At 39.5% G+C, this 20585-nt stretch overlaps 1 protein-coding gene across 1 annotated transcript; it reads right to left on the bottom strand.

The window, feature by feature from the left end:
* Window positions 1-4920: 4920 nt before the first annotated feature.
* Window positions 4921-20024, bottom strand: LOC139381776 (cation channel sperm-associated auxiliary subunit epsilon-like). The gene is made up of 22 exons (XM_071125527.1): window positions 19861-20024; window positions 19624-19672; window positions 19275-19348; window positions 19050-19113; window positions 18861-18946; window positions 18747-18771; window positions 18568-18645; window positions 18373-18473; window positions 17796-18291; window positions 17145-17613; window positions 10369-10808; window positions 10127-10185; window positions 9944-10022; window positions 9802-9854; window positions 9512-9565; window positions 9399-9432; window positions 9074-9153; window positions 8864-8963; window positions 8686-8766; window positions 8401-8558; window positions 5415-5468; window positions 4921-5299 (listed from the first exon to the last, which is right to left on the bottom strand). Exons 1-22 carry the CDS (start codon window positions 19929-19931, stop codon window positions 5164-5166), a joined length of 2841 nt encoding a protein of 946 aa, XP_070981628.1. The 5' UTR covers window positions 19932-20024; the 3' UTR covers window positions 4921-5163.
* Window positions 20025-20585: the final 561 nt, after the last annotated feature.

The raw sequence follows: 20585 nt of genomic DNA on the forward strand, positions 1-20585 counted from the left end.
CATGGGACAGACATGAAAGACTACCTGATAGGAGAATACTCCATGGGTATGTATGTCTGACAGGCAGCCTAGTCATAGAGTTTATTACATCTCAATGTTTCTGTGTATTATTGTATTCCCTAATGTACTGCACTGGTAACATATTTCTGTTGTCACATACTGTTTCTCTGGGTTGTCTGTGGAGTTATGTTGGAGCCTTGTCTCCTCTCTCTAAGGAGGTTCCTGTCTCTTTATCGAGGTTGTTTTCTGCATTGTCTCTAATGCAGGGAAGTCTCAGGCACCTGTGTTTGATGTCTTTGAAGCGTTTATCAACACAGACAACATTCAGGTGTTCGCCAACGCAGCAACTGACTACATCATGTGCTTTATCAACTTTGTCAAAGGTTTAGGTAAGTCAGGTAAATTAGATGGTTACATTATTTTCTCTGTGGGTGTGTAATACTATTGTCATGATCATCACATTTCTAGATGGAGACATTGAATGTTCATGTTATTTGGTAAGATATAATGGAAAAACAATTCAACCAGTTTTTGTTCAGTGGGACGGCCCCAGATCCTGGTTGTTCCTCTGTTCATATCCTTCATATCTCTGTGCTCCTATGGATATTGGCTATGAGCATCTGATCAACCTGATGCCGAAGGACCTCTTCAAGCTGCTGGTGGCCTGTGTGGCTGAATCTGCTGAGACTATATATATATATTATTATATATATTTTTTTATTTTTTATTTTACCTTTATTTAACCAGGCAAGTCAGTTAAGAACAAATTCTTATTTTCAATGACGGCCTAGGAACAGTGGGTTAACTGCCTGTTCAGGAGCAGAACGACAGATTTGCACCTTGTCAGCTCGGGGGTTTGAACTTGCAACCTTCCGGTTACTAGTCCAATGCTCTAACCACTAGGCTACCCCTATAATTATTTTTTTTCCTTTTCTCCCCATGTCAGATTATATTTTCCATTTTTTTATTCTAATGGAATGGAGTAGAACAGCAAACACACACACATGGCCACTGCGCCTGCTACTCCTCTCCATTTCCATATGAAATAGCCATTGGGTGCTGTTCAGGAGAGGGAGTTGAATGGAACAGCACTTCCCCTTAGTGACGGTTCCCTCTGCTCTATACAATATATATATCTGTTTATTTTATGTGATAAAAGGCTCATACAATCCAAATATTTTTTTAATGTTTTCTTTCACAGTGATAGCCCTCTTGTGTTATCCATCAAAATGATCTCCAGCATCCTATCTGACTGTGTGTCTATTCTAGTACATGTGAAAGATGATACTACAACAATAAAAGACAGAAAACGTATGCTCTTTCTTTCTCTTTTCTTCCACCAGATCGACTGTGTTATATTCTCCTATATTCAATTAACATTTCCACAAACTTCAGAATGTTTCCATTCAAATGATACCAAGAATATGCATATCCTTGCCTCTGGGGCTGAGCTACAGGCAGTTAGATTAGGATATGTCTTCAGGTGGAAATTGAGAACAAAGGGATGCAGCCATAACAGGTTTTAAATTCATGTCAGTTCTTAAACATTTGCAGAGTCTTCTGAAGGAAAATGTTTTTTTTTCTGCCCTGGGATAATCGATGTTCTAGTGGACACTTACATGGCCATTTTCCCCCTATGGAGTGGAATACTGCTGGGTAACCTTACAAGATATTGTAATGTGACCAACACAACATTGCAATCAGTGAAATCACAGGACACCAACTGCTATGTGGAACAGTGGTTCTGGATAATGAAGCATTCCATTTTGCAAAAGAAGAAATTCCTCCATCCAGCTGAATTCATTTGAAAATGCATGCCACCCTCCAAGGAAGGTATAGGGAGCACATAATAAAATATGATCTGCCAGAATCACCGTTCACTAAATCCCCCTACCACAACAAGCCGTTGGACCAGGAAGAGGAGCAGTGGGCCAAGAGACAAAGAAAATACTCACCTCAAGTGCAGGTCAAAGTATTTCCAGCCTCCCAGACAATTACCTGAGCCAAAGAAGGGTAAAAAGAAACCAGCAGGGAAGGCACACCACAAGAATATATGAAAGCAGGGATGAGGCAACATCACTCCAAGACAACGAGGCTACAGGCCAGGTATGTTTTTTTTATGTTAAAGGATTGTGATAGTTTGTTTTCAGTTCATGTTTAAGCAGACAATAACTCTTCTAAATGTGTTTAATTTGCATATTGCAGGTCACAGCTCTGTGGCGAAATAATTGTGAGGTGGTGGTTGCTGTCGTGAGGTCCTCTTTCCTTCTCCATCATTCAGAGTTTAAACCTCTGCAGCCCCACAAATGGCTTGTGGGTGAGGTAATAAATACCAGTCATAACATGACAATAACAACAATGCTGTCATTGATTTCTTGAATGTGAACCAGAACCACTGGAAGTTCATTGTGAGTCAAATCCTTTTTCCAAAATTGATTTAGGTACATTTTTGTGAAGAGGTATGAGGGTTGTGATATGGGTGATTTAATAGTAAAATCATTTAAGGGATCAATACGTTCCTTCCCCAGTATCTGCATGAACCAACAGGCCAAGTGTTTTTGGTTGACCCTGCTGGACAAAAAGAGAAGGAGGAATTGGAACACGCTGCATTCAAATTCAGGTCTTAGTTATTCCATTGTACTGGATCTAATACATATGAGCATTTTACATAAGTGTTATAATGTTTTATGACATACTGTGAAAAACTCTTGGCTGCTGGCTCTGTCACTTTCAGACATGCGCAAAGCAGACTGAAAGGGGAAAGGTAGCTATTGACTTGGTTATGCAATATGGGTGTATATCGACTGCAGACTTCTTAGGTGTGTAATTGACATGACCAAGGAGCTATTGAAATTAAACTATCAAATTACACCAGATGATTTCACAGTACACAAACAAGAGTGTGCAATATAGAAGGCTAGTCCGTGGACATTCTAGTTTGAGTCCAGTAGGTCACATGACCAAAGAGCTATTGAAAATTTACATTTGGAAAAATTCATGTAAAACCATGTGAGATGAAAATGGACAAACTAAAGGGTGTGCAATGTGTAGGCCCACTGAGTGGACATTCTGAAACTTGTTTGAAGTCAGTAGGTTACATGACCAAGGAGCTATTGAAATGTTAAAGTTTTAAAAATTAATGTAAAATCGAGTGAGATGAAAATGGACAAACTAAGGTGTGTGCAATATATAAGGGTAGTCAGTGTACATTCTGAACCTTGTTTGAAGTCAGTAGATTACATGACCAAGGAGCTATTGAAATGTTAGTTTTAAAAATTAATGTAAAATCGAGTGAGATGAAAATGGACAAACTAAGGTGTGTGCAATATATAAGGGTAGTCAGTGTACATTTTGAACCTTGTTTGAAGTCAGTAGGTTACATGACCAAGGAGCTATTGAAATGTTAGTTTTAAAAATTAATGTAAAATCGAGTGAGATGAAAATGGACAAACTAAGGTGTGTGCAATATATAAGGGTACAGTGTACATTCTGAACCTTGTTTTAAGTCAGTAGGTCACATGACCAAGGACTTATTGAAATGTTAAAGTTTGAAAAATTCATGTAGAAATGTGTGATATGAAAATGAACAAACTAAAGGGTGTGCAATGTGTAGGCCCACTGAGTGTTCATTATGAACCTTGTTTGAAGTCAGTAGGTCATACGGCCAAAGAGCTTTTGAAATTCAAAAAAGTAAATACATAATTTAAAATAGTGTGAGATGTAAATCGACTAAATGTTTTTGGTCCCTAACTGCTGTTGGAGGACGTAAGGAAACCTACAGGCGAATATCCAACCTGAAACTGTCTTTACCTCGGTTTCCCCATGACAGTCAGACTCTGTGCTGGCTGTTTTTGTTTCCCGCCGAAAGACAGATCATGATTTGGCCAGATTACAAAACAGATGCAGCCGGAGACAGTCAAACATCCTGACCCTGGCTGTTAGCCCAGTTAAACCCTTAATTTGGGGGTTAACATTTCCATACATCAGCAATAGTTCGGGGCTCTTCCAATGCTCCATCCATCCTACGCTTCAAACACGAGTCTTGTTAGCTACAGTAGCTAGCTGGATAGCTAGCTCGCTTTAAAGCTAACGTTAGGTCAATTAAATACCGGTCGTTCGGAATACGTTAGCTGCGAGTTGCTGTATTTTGGTTAGTGCTCTTACATTTAAACAATGTAAATGGAACATTAACTTACCATATCATAAACGTTCAAAATGATCATTTCGTTTGCCATCAGGAATTTCTTCGGGTTCTGATACACTTTCGCCAGTTTTCTTTTTCGATCCACACACTCTAACTAGTTATTTTTACTTATTTGTTGCGCTGGTTTTACCTAGTTAGCTAGCTTCCTAACTACTAGGTTAATAGTACAAATAGGCAAATTATACCTTCAGTTCAGCAAGTAGTTCACAAGAGTCCCGCATCCGAAAGCTTTGTGCAATTTTCTCCATAAGCAAACAGCTGTGCAAGGCAGTCGGCTGGCTGGCAATATAGCTACAGTACTGACTGGGGACAGTTTGCGATGATATAGAGTTGTTAGTGAGCGTGCATCTTTTCTGCGTGAAATTGCCATTCAAACATCAAAATGAAATATCTTCTATTAACTATTTTCGAAGTTGAATATTATTTCCCCACAAAAATATCCAACTGAAAATGTACACAATTCTCAGATAACGGGTGACCACTGTCGTGCTGTAGTGAAGCGCTTTGTAACGATCCATCGAGTCGTTTAATCAACCTGGAAATCGCTGATTTCACAGCTATCCATTAATCAACCTAACATTTATAATACATTATATGAAGACTGAGAAACGTCATCAAATAGCTATTGCTTTAAATAATCCATCTAATCTATCAAAATAGTAATGAATGACAACTGAAGGTTAGACATAACTGCTCAGCTTTGGTTTATATTCTCCTTGGTTGATTATACCATTTTTGAAAAAGCACCAAGAAATCAAGACAAAAAGTTCAAAGTTAAACATTACTTTTGGGATTGGTTCTTAAACATCTTATTTCAATTCCATTAACTGCAGAGACATGTTGGAGACCATAACAATCTATAAAATACATGACTCAAAAATGCATAACTGATATTAAACATAAAATTACAAACAGTAAGATTTAAATAAAACCACTTTTAGTGAAAGTATTTGAATTACCTATTCATATTTATGCCTTTTGGTTGCCAGCAGATTCCTGAAAATAGTCACATATCGACAGTAACTGTAGCCCAGTATACAGAGTGAGAAAAGGGTAAAAACAATGGCCACATATGTAGTTAGATGCTGATACTTCCTGTAATGAAAAAGAATGCAAAGATAGTTGGTGCGCAATTGACCTAGAACATTTAAGCAATGCTGAAAAGCAATATGTCAGGTTATTTATCATAGCCATTTGCCCCATAACTTACGGAATTGTAATGCCATAGGTCTGGACTGCAAACACAGCATGAAGGTCACAGAAGCTGAGAAGAGAAAATAGATGAAGCTGGTTGAAGGCAGTGTTCCATTTTATTTTAATCTTTGGTATAGAAAAATTAATTTTAACAGGACCTGCTGAAAAGCAACGACAGACATGAGGATAAAATGTGTTTGACAGCTGCCACCTTGTGGCCGCCACCTGTTACTACAATAAATTATCAGCAGGGACCAATGACTTTCTAGGCATGGACACATGTTAGTCACACAAACAAGTCCACTCAACAATGTCACCTAAATACATTTCTGAGGTGTATACTACAAAGCGGGATCAATGACTTAGCCAGCTTACTTGCCAAAACATTCTGATATAATGTTAATTTGAAAGATAAGCTTGAAATGTGATTAATCGAATTGATTCAACAACCAAAAACATATCTAAGATTCCAACACCATCATTAAGTTTGCCGACAACACGACGGTGGTAAGCCTGATCACCAATGATGATGAGGCAGCCTATAGGGAGGATGTCAGAGACCTGGCAGTGTGGTGCCAGGACAACCTCTCCCTCAACGTGGGCAAGACAAAGAAATGATTGTGGACTACAGAAAACTGAGGGCCAAACACGCCCCCATTTACATTGACGGGGCTGTAGTGGAGCGGGTCGAGAGCTTCAAGTTCCTCAGTGTCCACATCACTAAGGATCTATCATGGTACAAACTCACCAACAGTTGTTAAGATGGCACGTCAACATCTCTTCCCTCTCAGGAGGCTGAAAAGATTTGTCATGGGCCTTGAGATCCTCAAACAGTTTTGTAGCTGCACCATTGAGAGCATCTTGACTGGCTACATCAATGCTTGGTATGGCAACTGCTCGGCATCCAAACGCAAGGCGCTACAGAGGGTACTGCGTATGCCCCAGTACCTCCCTAGGGTCAAACTCCCTGCCATGCAGGACCTCTATACCAGGCGGTGTAAGAGGAAGGTCCTAAAAATAGACTGATCTCTCTGCTACCACATGGCAAGCGGTACAGATGCGCCAAATCTGGGACCAAAATGCACCTGAGCAGCTTCTACCCCCAATCTGTGAGACCGCTGAACAGTTAATCAAATAGCTACCCAGACAATTTACACTGACCCCCTTTATTATTTATCTTAATTATTTTGCACTGTCTTGATGCAGTCACTCGACTCTACCCACACACTCACATACTACACTGACACTCCCAACACACACATGCTTATTGACGCCACACTCACATAAGACACTTTCACACACGCTGCTGCTACTCAGTTTATTCTACATTGAACTAAAATAAACACAACATGTAAAGTGTTGTTTCACGAGCTGAAATAAAAGATCCCAGAAATGTTCCATACTCACAAAAAGCTTACTTCTCTCAAACAAAGTTGTTTACATCCGTTAGTGAGAATTTCTACTTTGCCAAGATAATCCATCCACCTGACAGGTGGAGCATATCAAGAAGCTGATTAAACATGATCATTACACAGGTGCACCTTGTGCTGGGGACAATATAAGGCCACTCTAAAATGTACAGTTTTGTCACACAACACAATACCACAGTTGACAAGTTGAGGGAACGTGCAATTGGCATGCTGACTTCAGCAATGTCCACCAGAGCTGTTGCCAGAATTGAATGTTCATTTCTCTACCATAAACTGAAAATGTCCCAGTTCTTCCATGGCCTGCATACTAGCCAAACATGTCACCCATTGAGCATGTTTGGGATGCTCTGGATCGTTGTGTATGACACCGTGTTCCATTTCCCGCCAATATCCAGCAACTTCGCACAGGCATTGATGAGGAGTAGGACAACATTCCAAAGGCCACGAATCAACAGCCTGAACAACTCTAGATGGAGATGTGTTCACACCAGATACTGAGGTTTTCTGATCCACGTCCCTAATTTTTTTAAAGGTCTCTGTGACCAACAGATGCATATCTATTCCCAGTCATGTGAAATCCATTGTTTCGGGCATAATGAATTTATTTAAATTGACTGATTTCCTTGAACTGTAACTCAGTAAAATCTTTGAAATTGCGGGATGTTGCGTTTATATTTTTGTCAGTGTATATTCTGATGGCCTAGTCACTTTTACCCCTACACACGTGTTCATACTGTATTACCTCAATTACCCTGCACATTGACTCAGTCCTGGTACTCCTTGTATATAGCCTTGTTATGGTGTAACTATTTCCTTCTTTATTAAGCAAATATTTGTCTTACTTTTTAACTCTGCATTGTTGGGAATGGGCTCTTAAGTAAGAATTATACTGTGAAGTCTACACCGGTTGTATTTGGAGCATGTGACCAATAAAATTAGATTTGTGTGCGTTTGTTTCGGTTCAAAGGGGATGGAGTAAGTTATTTGTTCTGCAACCACTGGGGTGGTCCCAATAAAACCACAGGACAGTGGCAGGGTTGGAATGCATTCCACAAATTAAATTCTCTCTCCTTGTAAATTCAATTTAATTAAATTCAAATTCCAGGTCAGTCTTTGAATTCAGAGATCATTAAATTCCTCTCAATTCCAATGTCAGGTAAATTCCCACAACTCTATTCCCAATTCAACATTATCCCCCAACAATTGCACAAATTATAATTCAATTCCCCTCAGGGTTTCAGGCTGATCATGCCACCGTTCAGCCTAGCTATACTGGAATTATATACCGGTAAATGCAATTTGAAATTATTATTATTATTTAAATCCTGCAGTCAACTTTTAAAACTAAGTCCATTAATTCCATTGACTGGGAAATGTACAAATATCAAATTCCAATTCAATAGATTAAATGTTTTTATAATACTAATTCAAACAGTCCAAACAGTCTAATTCCAATTCCATAACTTGAAGGTTGTTGACATTTAAAATGTAATTCAACATAAATTCTCCACTTGATGAGTGAATTTCAAATGAAATTGGAATTGACCCCAACCCTGGACAGTGGTCATTCACCTGTAATTGGGGTCCAGTATCTTGACATTAAACACATAGGTAGCACTGTCCACCTGGGAAAATGTCAGAAAGTTTTTGGAGCTTCTGTTCATTATTTCATAAGGCTGGTCCAGGTTCCCCAACTTGCCAGGGCTGACCTTAAAACAAGTCCTATAGCTCTGGAACGGGGATAAGAAGAATATACGTTTATAGAACAACGTTTCTGGCATTGCGGCATTCTGGGATTCAGGTAGAAATGTATACAGATCATGAGAACCACAGTATATAAAGAGTACAGCTCTGTACCTCCGGACCCCAGGCCTCCTCCAGGCTTTTCCCCCCAGTCAGCATGGAGATCCAGGTCTGAGATTCACGGAGACAGGCAACCTGAAGGAGCCCCAGTGAGCATACCGGTAAGGAAAAGTCAAACCCGCCCCAAACACACTCCAAGTTGACTTATTTGATAGAGGAGTATAAAGTGTACCTGGCGCATGGTTGCATTAAAAGAATAGTCCTTCCGACCAAATCTGTCCCATACTATGAAGTTGGCGTCGACGTTTCTAACATAGTTGTCTCCATCGTACCTGAATACATAAAAAAATTTAATCACGCATAGAAATATGTGAACCAATAAGAATTTCTCTGATAGTTTTAGTCATTCCTGTTAATGTATAATTTTATTTTTTTGACTTACAGGTCAATGCTTGGGAGAAATGGATTTTTATAGTGCGTTTTGAGTAGACATCCAAATTTCTCCCAGTCGTAATGCACAACCTATAACAATAATAAATGCATAATCAATGATGAAGGCAATTTAACTTTTATAAAAAATGACATACCTTACTGTAAACATCACATTTAACTACAACACTAAAATGTCAAAATGTTAATACTCAAACTATTTCCATTTCTAGCCTCAGGTGCAATATTAGCTATAGTAGTTACAGTACATATCTATACTAGCAAACAGGAACATTTAGTAAGGTGTATTTCTGACAACCGCAAACTAAATTACTTACTATATCGTCTTGTTGTGGATCTCTGAGTACAGACCTAAGATGAAAGAGAATGTTTTAATGCAGAGAACTGATACTAATAGAAGACAATACAGTCCCTCAACATCCTTGATTACCCTAAAATGGTGTAGTTGGTGAGGCTGTACATCTCGCAAGGCATTCCCCAAGGCCTGGAAATAACAAGAAGGCATCACTACAATGTGGTCCTTTGTAGCTCAGTTGGTAGAGCATGGTGCTTGTGACGCCAGGATAGTGCCTTTGATTCCCGGGAGCACCAATATGTAAAATGCATGCATGACTGTAGGTCACTTTGGGTAAAAGCATGAACGTTTATCAGTTAAAGAATAGATCAGTCACACTAACTCTGTCTAGAGAATATAAATCTTACAGAATAGTTTCCACTTACCTAGCAACACGGATATGTCTATTTGGTGGGCAGCCAACATTAAAATGAGATATCTGTCAACAATATGAGAGTTGGTAAATAACAATGTGCTACAGTAAAATATAGATGCAGTAACTGTTGAATATGTTTGAAAAATTGTTACCCGACTCATTGGCAAATTACAAGTGTTCCCAATCTGGTTGGGTACTAGTTCCAGGGTAACAATGCCACTTGTTTTTTTTCTGTGAGGTAAATTAACAGTTTATGTGAATATATATTCCCAAAACTGATAAATTAAGCCTTTGAATGAACATCAATCACAAATTGACAAACAAAAAGGACTGACGTCAAATGTGTGTAACTCGTTGCATCACTGTAATCCACTTTCTGGCTGATTATAAATGTCTGAAAAATCAGATAAAAGCATCAAATAAGTCTTCAGAAATGTAGATACGGTAACTCGTCATGTATCCATTTCACTGTGCATTAGCAAAGTTCAGCAGAACAAAACATGCTACAAATCTGTCGAAAGGAAATCTGTAAAGAGCAGCACTGTATATGACATAATCAATACAGTAACAGCCTCACCGTGTTCACTGTGTCCACACTGTTCACACCCTCAAAGTGAGACTTCTGCTCAATATAAAGCAGGTCCGCATTGTTGCTGAGGAACTTCACGTGCACACCTTTTCCCTCTGGGTAGACTATCTGAGCCCACAGAACCATCTGGTCTCCCTTATCCATGTTATAGGAAATGGTGTTCATACTGTGCTCAAAGGAGATGAAGGGACAGTCATGGTAGCTGCCCTTCATGGCGCTCTTAGTCTCCATCATCATGGGGTACTTCTGGACATGCAGCCCCTCAGGTGTCAGGGTGAGCATGTTGATCTGCTCTTTCTGGTTGAGGTAGAGGACCATGCGACTGTCCGGCTCCATCCACTTGTGCAAGCGCACCACCTCGTGCATGCCCACTTTACAGTAGAACAGGATATTGTTCTCCATCTTCACCAGCATATTCCAGGAGTGATCTGAGGCAGAAAATAAAAGAAGATGCACACCAATAAAATGTACAACTACACACAAAAAAAAAAAGAAGTGTTATCTGGAACTTTTGGTTCCAAGTAGAACTGTTTTTTGGGTTCCATGTAGAAGCCTTTCCAAACTAATGAAATCTTCTTCTACTTCTCTGCTATTCAAATCTGAAATAATATCAGAATTATTTGGTACCGATCAAACGTTACAGCTGTTTAAGTAACCGCATCAACAAAATGTACTCACATTTTTATAAATAACTGAAATTTTGACCACTTTCCCAATAGGTTTGACAAAAAGTGAGAGGGGATGAAATCTTCATCTACTTCTCTGCTATTCCAATCTGTCAGCGGAACAAAAATATCTGCAACGTATCTCACGATACAGTTGTTTTAGTAACTGGAGTTTTTCCTAGCCACTTTATAAATAAATCTGATTAACACATTTTCCAACTTTTTCCCAAACTGCCACCGTTTTGACCACTTCCAACAATTCAGAAAAAATGTAGAGGGTATGAAATCTTCCTCTACTTCTTTGCTATTGACATCTGGCGTATGAAAAAAAACAATCTTATACCAATAAAAAATTTCAGGTGTTTGTAGTTTAGTGATGAAAAATAAGCTAGATAGCGTCAGTTAACAGCTCTGTTATGTCTCATCATTGAGTACGTTTACATGCACAGTAATAATTTGATATTAAACTGATTACAACAGTAGGCAGATTATGCAATAGTCATGTAAACACTTTACTCTGCTTATCTTTATGGGCATAAGGTCAAAATCGAAGTAAGCATGCGCTGATTAAAACAACTGGTTTTCTGAGCAATCTTTCGAATTATTAGGACATGTAACACCTTAAATAGGCATTCCAGCTGTGTATTTGATCTGCCAATGTGCTAGCACAAGCCCAGCGGGCCTCCCTCTTTAGCGTGAGTAAGTTCAGAACAACTGAATGTTTGGGGTCACTTAGAAATGTCCTTGTTTTTGAAAGAAAAGCACATTTTTTGTCCATTAAAATTACATCAAATTTAACATAAATAGTGTAGACAATGTTAATGTTGTAAATGACTATTGTAGCTGGAAACGCCTGATTTTTTAAATGAAATGTCTGCATAGGCGTACAGAGGCCCATTATCAGCAATCATCACTCCTGTGTTCCAATGGCATGTTGTGTTAGTGGCATTAGGTAGCCTGATTTCAGATGTGTCCATGTAAACACGATTATTAGGGAAATCATTCTTCTTATAAATCTGACTATCCACAATAATCTCTTTATTGTGTACATGTAACCGTACTCATTGAGCAGCTGAAACATTACTCTTGCTATGGATACTCACACATAGGTAGATAAAAAGGTTACAGCTGTTTGTCAAGAGTTTAGTGTCGAAAAGCAGGTACTGTAGCTAACATCAGCTAAGAGCACTCTCGTATCGCATCATTGAGCAGCACAAATCGAGCCATTGCAATGGATACCAATGCATTCAATTGCAATGCAATTCAATAGACTAGAATGTTACAAAAAAAAACAAATTGAGACCCATCTCCTCTTTCACCGCTTAAGCTATTAACTCCAAATCAACGGTGAGATGTTTAGACGGATCCTACTCAGGATTGCTTGTTGTCAAAAGACTTTTGATACTACAGTATATATCATTTTTGAACTATAACCATTAAATGTGCATAAATTAAGATGGGTTTGAATGAGAACCATAGGAATACAGAGGTAGCAATTCAAAATGGTCCTGCTCATTGGCCAATTAAGCTACAAGACCAACTTTAAAACATTCAGGCTATCAAATTCTTTAAGACATTTACAAACTATAACTAAATAAATGTGCATACATTTGTAAACAAGAAGTCAACAGTAATTCTTGAACCGTTCAAGCTAGGGACACCAAGCCAACTTTCACAGGTTCAGGTTATCCTAACTTCAAAATCTTTACAACTTTTATCAACTAACTACATACAGTGCATTTGGAAAGTATTCAAACCCCTTGACCTTTTCATTTTTTTGTTCCGTTATGGCCATATTATAACATTTATTAAATTCATGTTGTTTTCCTCATCAATCTACCCCATAATGACAATGCGAGACCACACCGCGGCCTCCATCAATCTTAAATTTGGAACCACAAAGACTCTTCGCCCGGCCAAACTGAGCAATCATGGGAGAAGGGTCTTGGTCAGGGAAGTGACTAAGAACCCGATTGTCATTCTGACAGCTTCAGAGTTCTTCTGTGGAGATGGGAGAACCTTCCAGAAGGACAACCATCTCTGCAGCACTCCACCAATCAAGCCTTTATGGTAGAGTGGGCAGTCGGGAAACCACTCCTCAGAAAAAAAAGGCACACGACAGCCCACTTGATGTTTGCCAAAAGGCACCTAAAGGACTCTGACGAAACCAAGATTGAACTCTTTGGCCAGATTGCTATGCTTCACGTCTGGAAAAAACTTGGCACCATCCCTACAGTGAAACATGGTGGTGGCAGCATGTACAGAGAGATCCTTGATGAAAACCTGCTTCAGAGCGCTCAGGACTTCAGATTGGGGCGAAGGTTCACCTTCCAACAGGACAACAACCCTAAGCACACAGCCAAGACAATGCAGGATTGGCTTTGGGACATGTCTCTGAATGTCCTTGAGTGACCCAGCCAGAGCCTGGACTTGAACACGATAGAACATCTCTGGAGAAAACTGAAAGTATCTGTGCAAACTCTCCAAATACAGGTGTGCCAAGCTTGTAGCGTCATACCCAAGAAGACTCAAGGCTGTAATCGCTGGCAAAGGTGCTTCAACAAAGAACTGAGTAAATGGCCTGAATACTTATGTTAATGTGATATTTCAGTTATTATTTTTATTTGCTGTTTTTGCTTTGTCATTATGGGCTATTGTGTGTAGACCGATGAGGGAAAAACGATTTAATCCATTTTAGAATAAGGCTGTAACGTAACAAAATGTGGAAAAAGTCAAGGGGTCTGAATACTTTCCGAATGCACTGTACATTTGCATTAAATAACACCAACATTAGGTAGCCTAGTGGTTAGAGCTTTGGGCTCCCTGAGCTGACAAGGTAAAGAAATCTGTTGTCCCTGAGCAAGGCAGTTAACCCGCTGTTCCTCGGGCGCGGCGACATGTATGTCGATTTAAGGCAGCCCCCCGCACCTCTCTGATTCAGAAGGGTTGTGTTAAATGCGGAAGAGACATTTTAGTTGAAGGCATTCAATTGTACAACTGACTAGGTATCCCCTTTCCCTAACTCTTGAACCATTCAAGCAAGAGACACCAAACCAACTTACATATGTTCAGGCTATCCTAACTTTTCATCTACCTACTTTTTCCAACTATATCTAGTCCCCACCTTTACTACTGCAGACACTACCACTACTATAACGTTTTTCAAAACTTAACATAGTTTAAAACTGCTTTGCTTTAATTAAATAGTCAAGTAAAACTTCTACCATTACTACAAAAATATTTTTAAATAAGTAACGCAAGTTCCAGCAATTGTACTACCATATGTACAATTACCATATAGTTATTATTATCATTCTGCACGCTACTCATCTTATGTCACGCCTACTCCCGCACTCGACGTCACCGGTCTACGAACCACCGGTCCTGGCAACCATCACTACGCACACCTGGACTTCATCATCACCTTGATTACATTCACATTCCGTACACTTCTCATGTTTTGTTTATCTGCATTCTTCATTATTAAACTCACCTTCTGCACCTGCTTCCTGACTCCCGGCATATATGTGACATCTTACACAGTTTAAGCTAAAAACACTGTTCAAACTTCAAAACTTGTAAAATGGTCTGGAATAGTGCCTTCATTTAATGTTTTGATATTTTTTTTTTATATTTTACCATCTTCATTCACTGTAAAGGGATTTTTTCAACAGTCTAAAGCTCCCCACTGTGACATCATGACTTCCAACATTCACTGTAAACAATGTGACTTTTTACAAAAATCAGCTACTTTGACCACTTTCCAAACAAGCTAGACAAAAACTTAGAGGGTATGACATCTTGGTCTACTTCTCTGCTATTCAAATTTGGAATCGGGAACAGAATTATCTTCTACATGACAAAAGATATAAAAACAATTAACCGCATCAACAACTTTTCCTCAACTTTTAACTAAACTACTTGGTCTACTTCTCTGGTCTCTCGAATGGTATGAACTTCTTATTCGCTACAGAAGTGATACATCCTAACCGTTGAGTTAGCAGCGGTCGCTGTAAACGTGGGCTAGGAGAGGACAGACAGAGTATTCCGTCTACCACACAACGACGACACTACAACGTATCCAATTCACCACCAGAGACACTCTTCAAAGGACAAAGGACTCTGTTGGGCAACACGGCCTTCCATCTACGACCAACCTACCGAAGCGCAGCTCAGAGTAAATATTCATTGCATTTTCCTTTTCCAAATGGGCGGTAATTTAGAATGCATAAGATTCTGTATTTACGATAGAGTAGCTGCCTACGGCCCGATAGAGACATCGCTTCTCCCTTTGTTCTTCAGTCTTCCCGCTCTTTCACTCAAACCCAACCCCCGTTCTTTGTGTAAGCAGCTGTCACATCTGTTCCGTCCTCTAGGGACGTTTTCCTTTCTGACAATTTGTAATCAATGTATGATTCATTCTGTGTATATGTAATTCTGTGTGATTAGTTAGGTATTTAGTAAATAAATAATTAAACCCAATTTTGTATTGCTGATTCAACTTGTTAGCCAGGGTTCGTGAAGATAACCAAGAATTTACAACTTTCAGATGAGACTGAAATAAGGTGACGATTAATATTGACTGCTATTGATGTAAAATATTACTAGGTCTTTAAGAGATTATTCGGGAGATAACGGCTCTATAAATATTATTTTGTGGTGCCCCGACTTTCTAGTTAATTACATTTACATGATTAGCTCAATCAGGTAATATTAATTACAGAGAAAGTATTTTATAGAATAGCATGTCATATCACTTAATCCGGCATAGCCAAAGACACGACACATCCATATTCCTTTATCACACCAATCAGTCCAACTTAACCTCCTTTCATCCCTCCATTCACCAGTTCTTCCACTACCACAAAAATACTAATACTAAAGCAATTTTTCTTCATGGAAAATTACCAGCTATACTGAATAAAAATATAAACGCAACATGTTAAGTGTTGGTCCCATGTTTCATGAGCTGAAATAAAGATCCCAGAAATGTTCCATAAGCACAAAAAGCTTATTTCTCAAATATTTTCCGTACAAAAATCCCTGTTAGTGAGCATTTCTCCTTTGCCATGATAATCCTTCCACCTGACAGGTGTGGCATATCAAGAAGCTGATTAAACAGCATGATCATTACACAGGTGCACCTTGTGCTGGGGACAATATAAGGTCACTAAAATGTGCAGTTTTGTCACACAACACAATGCACACACGCACGTTTTGAGTCAGGGTGCAATTGGAATCCTCTGCAGGAATGTCCACCAGAGCTGTTGCCAGAGAATGAAATGTTAATTTCTCTACCATAAGCCGCCTCCAGCCTCATGTCATGTCAATCTCTTTGCGTTCTGACGGAGGTCAAACATTGTTAATGGGGCTGTCCGCAACAATGCGTTGGAGTTAGCTAGCTATCTAATTACAAAGCTAACCCCTTTGCTAGACAGCTTAGCTAAGAAATTGCCAGCACCTAGCTTCCACTTTCCAGCTAATTATTTCACATTCAACTGACCAAGGAATCCAATAATATTGGCAATGTGTCTCCATTCAGCATTTTTAGCATGGAGGTCCCAGTAGCAATCAGCGCTTTGGTCGAACAGGGCAGGGAACCCAGACAGCGAAAAATACCTTCTCCATGCTGCAAACCTTTCTGCAGCCTCGCGAAGCAAATGTGTCAAGTTCCAGTTCCCGCAAATATCCAGCAACTTCGCGCAGCCATTGAAGAGGAGTGGGACAACATTCTACAGGTCACAATCAACAGCCTGATCAACTCTATGCGAAGATGTGTTGCGCTGCATGAGGCAAATGGTGGTCATACCAGATACTGACTGGTTTTCTGATCCACCCCCCTACGTTTTGTTAAAACATCTGTGACCAACAGATGCATATCTGTACACCCAGGCATGAGAAATCCATAGATTAGGGCCTGATTAATTCATTTTAATTGACTGATTTCCTTATATGAACAAACTCAGTCAAATCTTTGAAATTGTTGCATGTTGCATTTATATTTTTGTTTAGTGTAGTTTAAATAAAAAATAAAAAAACTTAGTCCAATAGAATCACAGCAGGTCTTTGAATTGACCAAAAATATTCAGGAGATCTTACCCAAGGTCACTTGGTGAATCTTACTGCCAAAGGCTGCAGCACTGAGATGTGATGCATTGAAGGGTCTGATCTCACCCCACTCGTTGTCATTGTGAAAGCTATAGAGGATGGTCTCTTTGTTCCACAGCAGCAGGGATGCATCGGCTGATTCCAGGAAGCGCATTTCAAATGGACCTTTAGGGATGTCCTTCAGCTTAAACTTGGTCATGAATGTGCTGGTTATCCAACTAGGGACCAGTTCATTGTAACTGGTGAGGAAGTTGCGTGAGATAGCGCCTGGGACAGAGTACATCACCAGAGTGGCCAGGGAGGCCGGGTGGGAACCGAATGATGCTGTTAAATAGGTGACTCTTGGAGGAACCTTCAACACAATTTTTAGGAAATTATCCCTACCCGGGTTTTTTAATTTCTTTGGACCCACAAGCAACAAATTGTCTTTCCACACAATTAAAGAGCTCAGTTCCACATCCTGAAAATGCAGAAGAAAATGCATTGAGAAACAATATATGACTTTGTCTTATTTGGACTAAACCTACGTTATTTACAAGTGAATAAATGTGGAGATGGAAGGACTACACCTTTGATTTTCATATTTAATTCGATTTTCACATTTAACCACATTGAATCCCTTTGGGAGGAGCTGATGCTTACCTGAACAGGGTAGTTACTAGCGCAGCACGTTCTTTGATAGAGGCCCATCACTCCACTCGTGGGAAGTTGGGGATGTTCTGTCAGCACACGATCCTGGTTGTCCCTCCAGTAGAGGGCGCCATCTATTCTAAATATGATGCCGTCCTCAAGAAGAGCAGCTTGGTCCACAGTGAAATATCCCTTGGGAGGGACAGGCAAAGTTCCTGGGTTCACCTTCAGCTCCTCAGAGGTGAGGAAAGCATTCTTGGTTATGAGGGCGCCTGTGTCGGAGAGGAGCAGGCCGCGGTAGAGCTCACAGGTGCCCCACACCAGGGATAAAGGGCTTCCTGGGGCCAGACGCAAAGACACCTCCCTCTCCCCATTGGGCTCTGCAGGTTCTGGCCAGTAGAATGTGTGCTGACCGTCTATGACAAAGCGATGCTGGAAACTGATTGGCTGACCATAAATGTGAAAATCGTTGAATCTTTCATCACCAGGAATGACTGCTTCCCAGTACCTATAGTAGAGGGTATATATTGTGTATTATTTGTACGTCAGAATTTGTTTTTTATGATATGGCTTAGGGTGGTATGCTTACCCATCTTTCTGGAAATGCCCCAAGTGAGTCTGCTTAGATTTTAACTTGATCACTGGGTACTGTCCGTTATTGTAGAAGTGCTTAGTGATATATCTGGATTGCTGAGGGACAAGAATGCAACTGAAAATCGTAGGTACAATTTAGATACTTTTGATGAATTTCTGACAGAGATGACGATGCCAGAACTGGTCTCACCGTTGAGGGTACAAGTGCAGTGTTGTTAATTTCAGCAGGGTCTGCTTGCTCTGGATCAATGATCCACATTCTCACTTTCTGATAGAAAAACAGACAATTTACATTGCTGAAAAGGTTAATGATCTTCCTGTTAAGCTGCCATTTATTACTAAATCTTTGTGTTGTAAAATACATTTTACCTTGGAGCTTGTTTCTGCTGAACCTCTAAAGGAGAACAATTTAAAACGGACATTATTAAAACACACAAAAGCTAGAATCCATATTCTACAAAAATACAGAGAATAGTATTTTACCTGTCAATAGGCACTACAGCATACCAGATAAAACTGAAAAATGAATCACTGATGAAAAGATATCGTGCCTCTTCTTCCTCTGGTGACTGTTCAAATCATGCAATAGAAAGTATTACAAATAAATATTTTTTTGGAACCATTCAGTTCAATTTTTTGTTAACATTCAGTTCAAATGAAGAAGGTACTTACAGACACCAATGGCTTTACCATTTGGAAACCAGGAGAAGTGCATTTCATGATGGCATTTGGGGAGCTAAGTGGAGTTCACAATAAAAACAATAGTGCCAGATAGAAGTCAAGCCAATGAAGGTATCCTTTAAAACCAATGAGGGACTGTAAACTATTGTTCAATAATTACATACACTACATCTGCAGATGCCAAATGGTGACTGTTTCATCATATTTTTCCTTTACCTTTTGTTGTTGACATTACAACACTCTGGATACTCCCATTCAACAAAGTCAGATCCATCGTACTTAAGGAAAACCTAAATATAAAACTAGTTTTAAACACACTGAAGTCTGAGTAGCTATTACAACCTTATACTTGGGGTTATAATATGAAAAGTGTGTGTAACTAATTTGATATATTTAACAATAATCAAATATATATTCATTCCAAGCATTGGCATATTCTTCCCATGCACCTGAATTGTTTTAATTAATTGTTAATGGAACCAATCTAGTATCCTGTTGGCTATAGCTAGCATGCATTAGCGTTAGCTAGTGTCTTTGCTAATAGTTAGAAGTTAAGAGTACTTACCGCATTTTGTAGTGTAAATAAGTTTTCATCCTCCAAAATATTATTGTATCTGTAAAATAAATGAGTGTATTATATTTACATGAACACATTGTTATCTACTTGATACTCTCCTTTTTGTAAGCTTAGTTAGCTTGCTAAAAAGATACGAAAAGGCTACGTGAACTTGCTAATAACGTTCGCCCATGTATTCTAGCTGGATAATTTATTTTGGGAAGAATGGGTAGTTAGTTTAATTACCTCCATACTCCAACGATTAATTCGATTTTCAGAAGTACAAGGAGAGACAGAAAAAAAGGTAACCCCCTCATCCTGTCTAGCTTGATATTTAGCCACTTGCAAGCTCACAGAGGCGGATAAAAGAATTTGGCTCGCTCTTTTTTGTGCGTTGTGGCTGCGTTCCAGACAGCCAAACTAATTATGGGTGCTTTCGTAAATTCACTCTGATTCTATCTATTCCGATTTCAGAGCGCCCTCATCTGAGTGTGCCAGAGCACAGAATAAAACAGATGAATTTACAAATACACAACACCCGTCGAATGTGACCTGTGTACGTTAACGTCGGGGGAAAAAACGTTATGAAATTATTGCCAGCATCAGTTAGTCTCCAACGCTTTAGATAACATGAAAACAGCCTAACCAGCTCTGCTAAAGCGAGTAAAATGGTCAGAGTGAGGTGTTATCTCATTTGTGTCTGGAAGTAGCTAGCCAATTTAACCAGTTAGCTTGGGAGTTTGACTGCTGTTGTGAGGTCAGAACGCTCGGATCAACCCTACTCATCGGCCAGAGCTTCCGGTGTGCGCTCTGAACGCTCCTAGAGCGACCGCTCTAGATTTACAAACTGACAATCTGACAACGTTCAGATTTTGTGAACGCCGAGAGAGCACTCTGCGAGCACTCTGGCACTCCACAGGGAATTTACAAACACACCATATTATGCAGTCACGTGATGGAGTTTATGGAAC

Source organism: Oncorhynchus clarkii, chromosome 23 (genome assembly GCF_045791955.1).
Source record: "Oncorhynchus clarkii lewisi isolate Uvic-CL-2024 chromosome 23, UVic_Ocla_1.0, whole genome shotgun sequence".
Taxonomy (NCBI): Eukaryota; Metazoa; Chordata; class Actinopteri; order Salmoniformes; family Salmonidae; genus Oncorhynchus; species Oncorhynchus clarkii.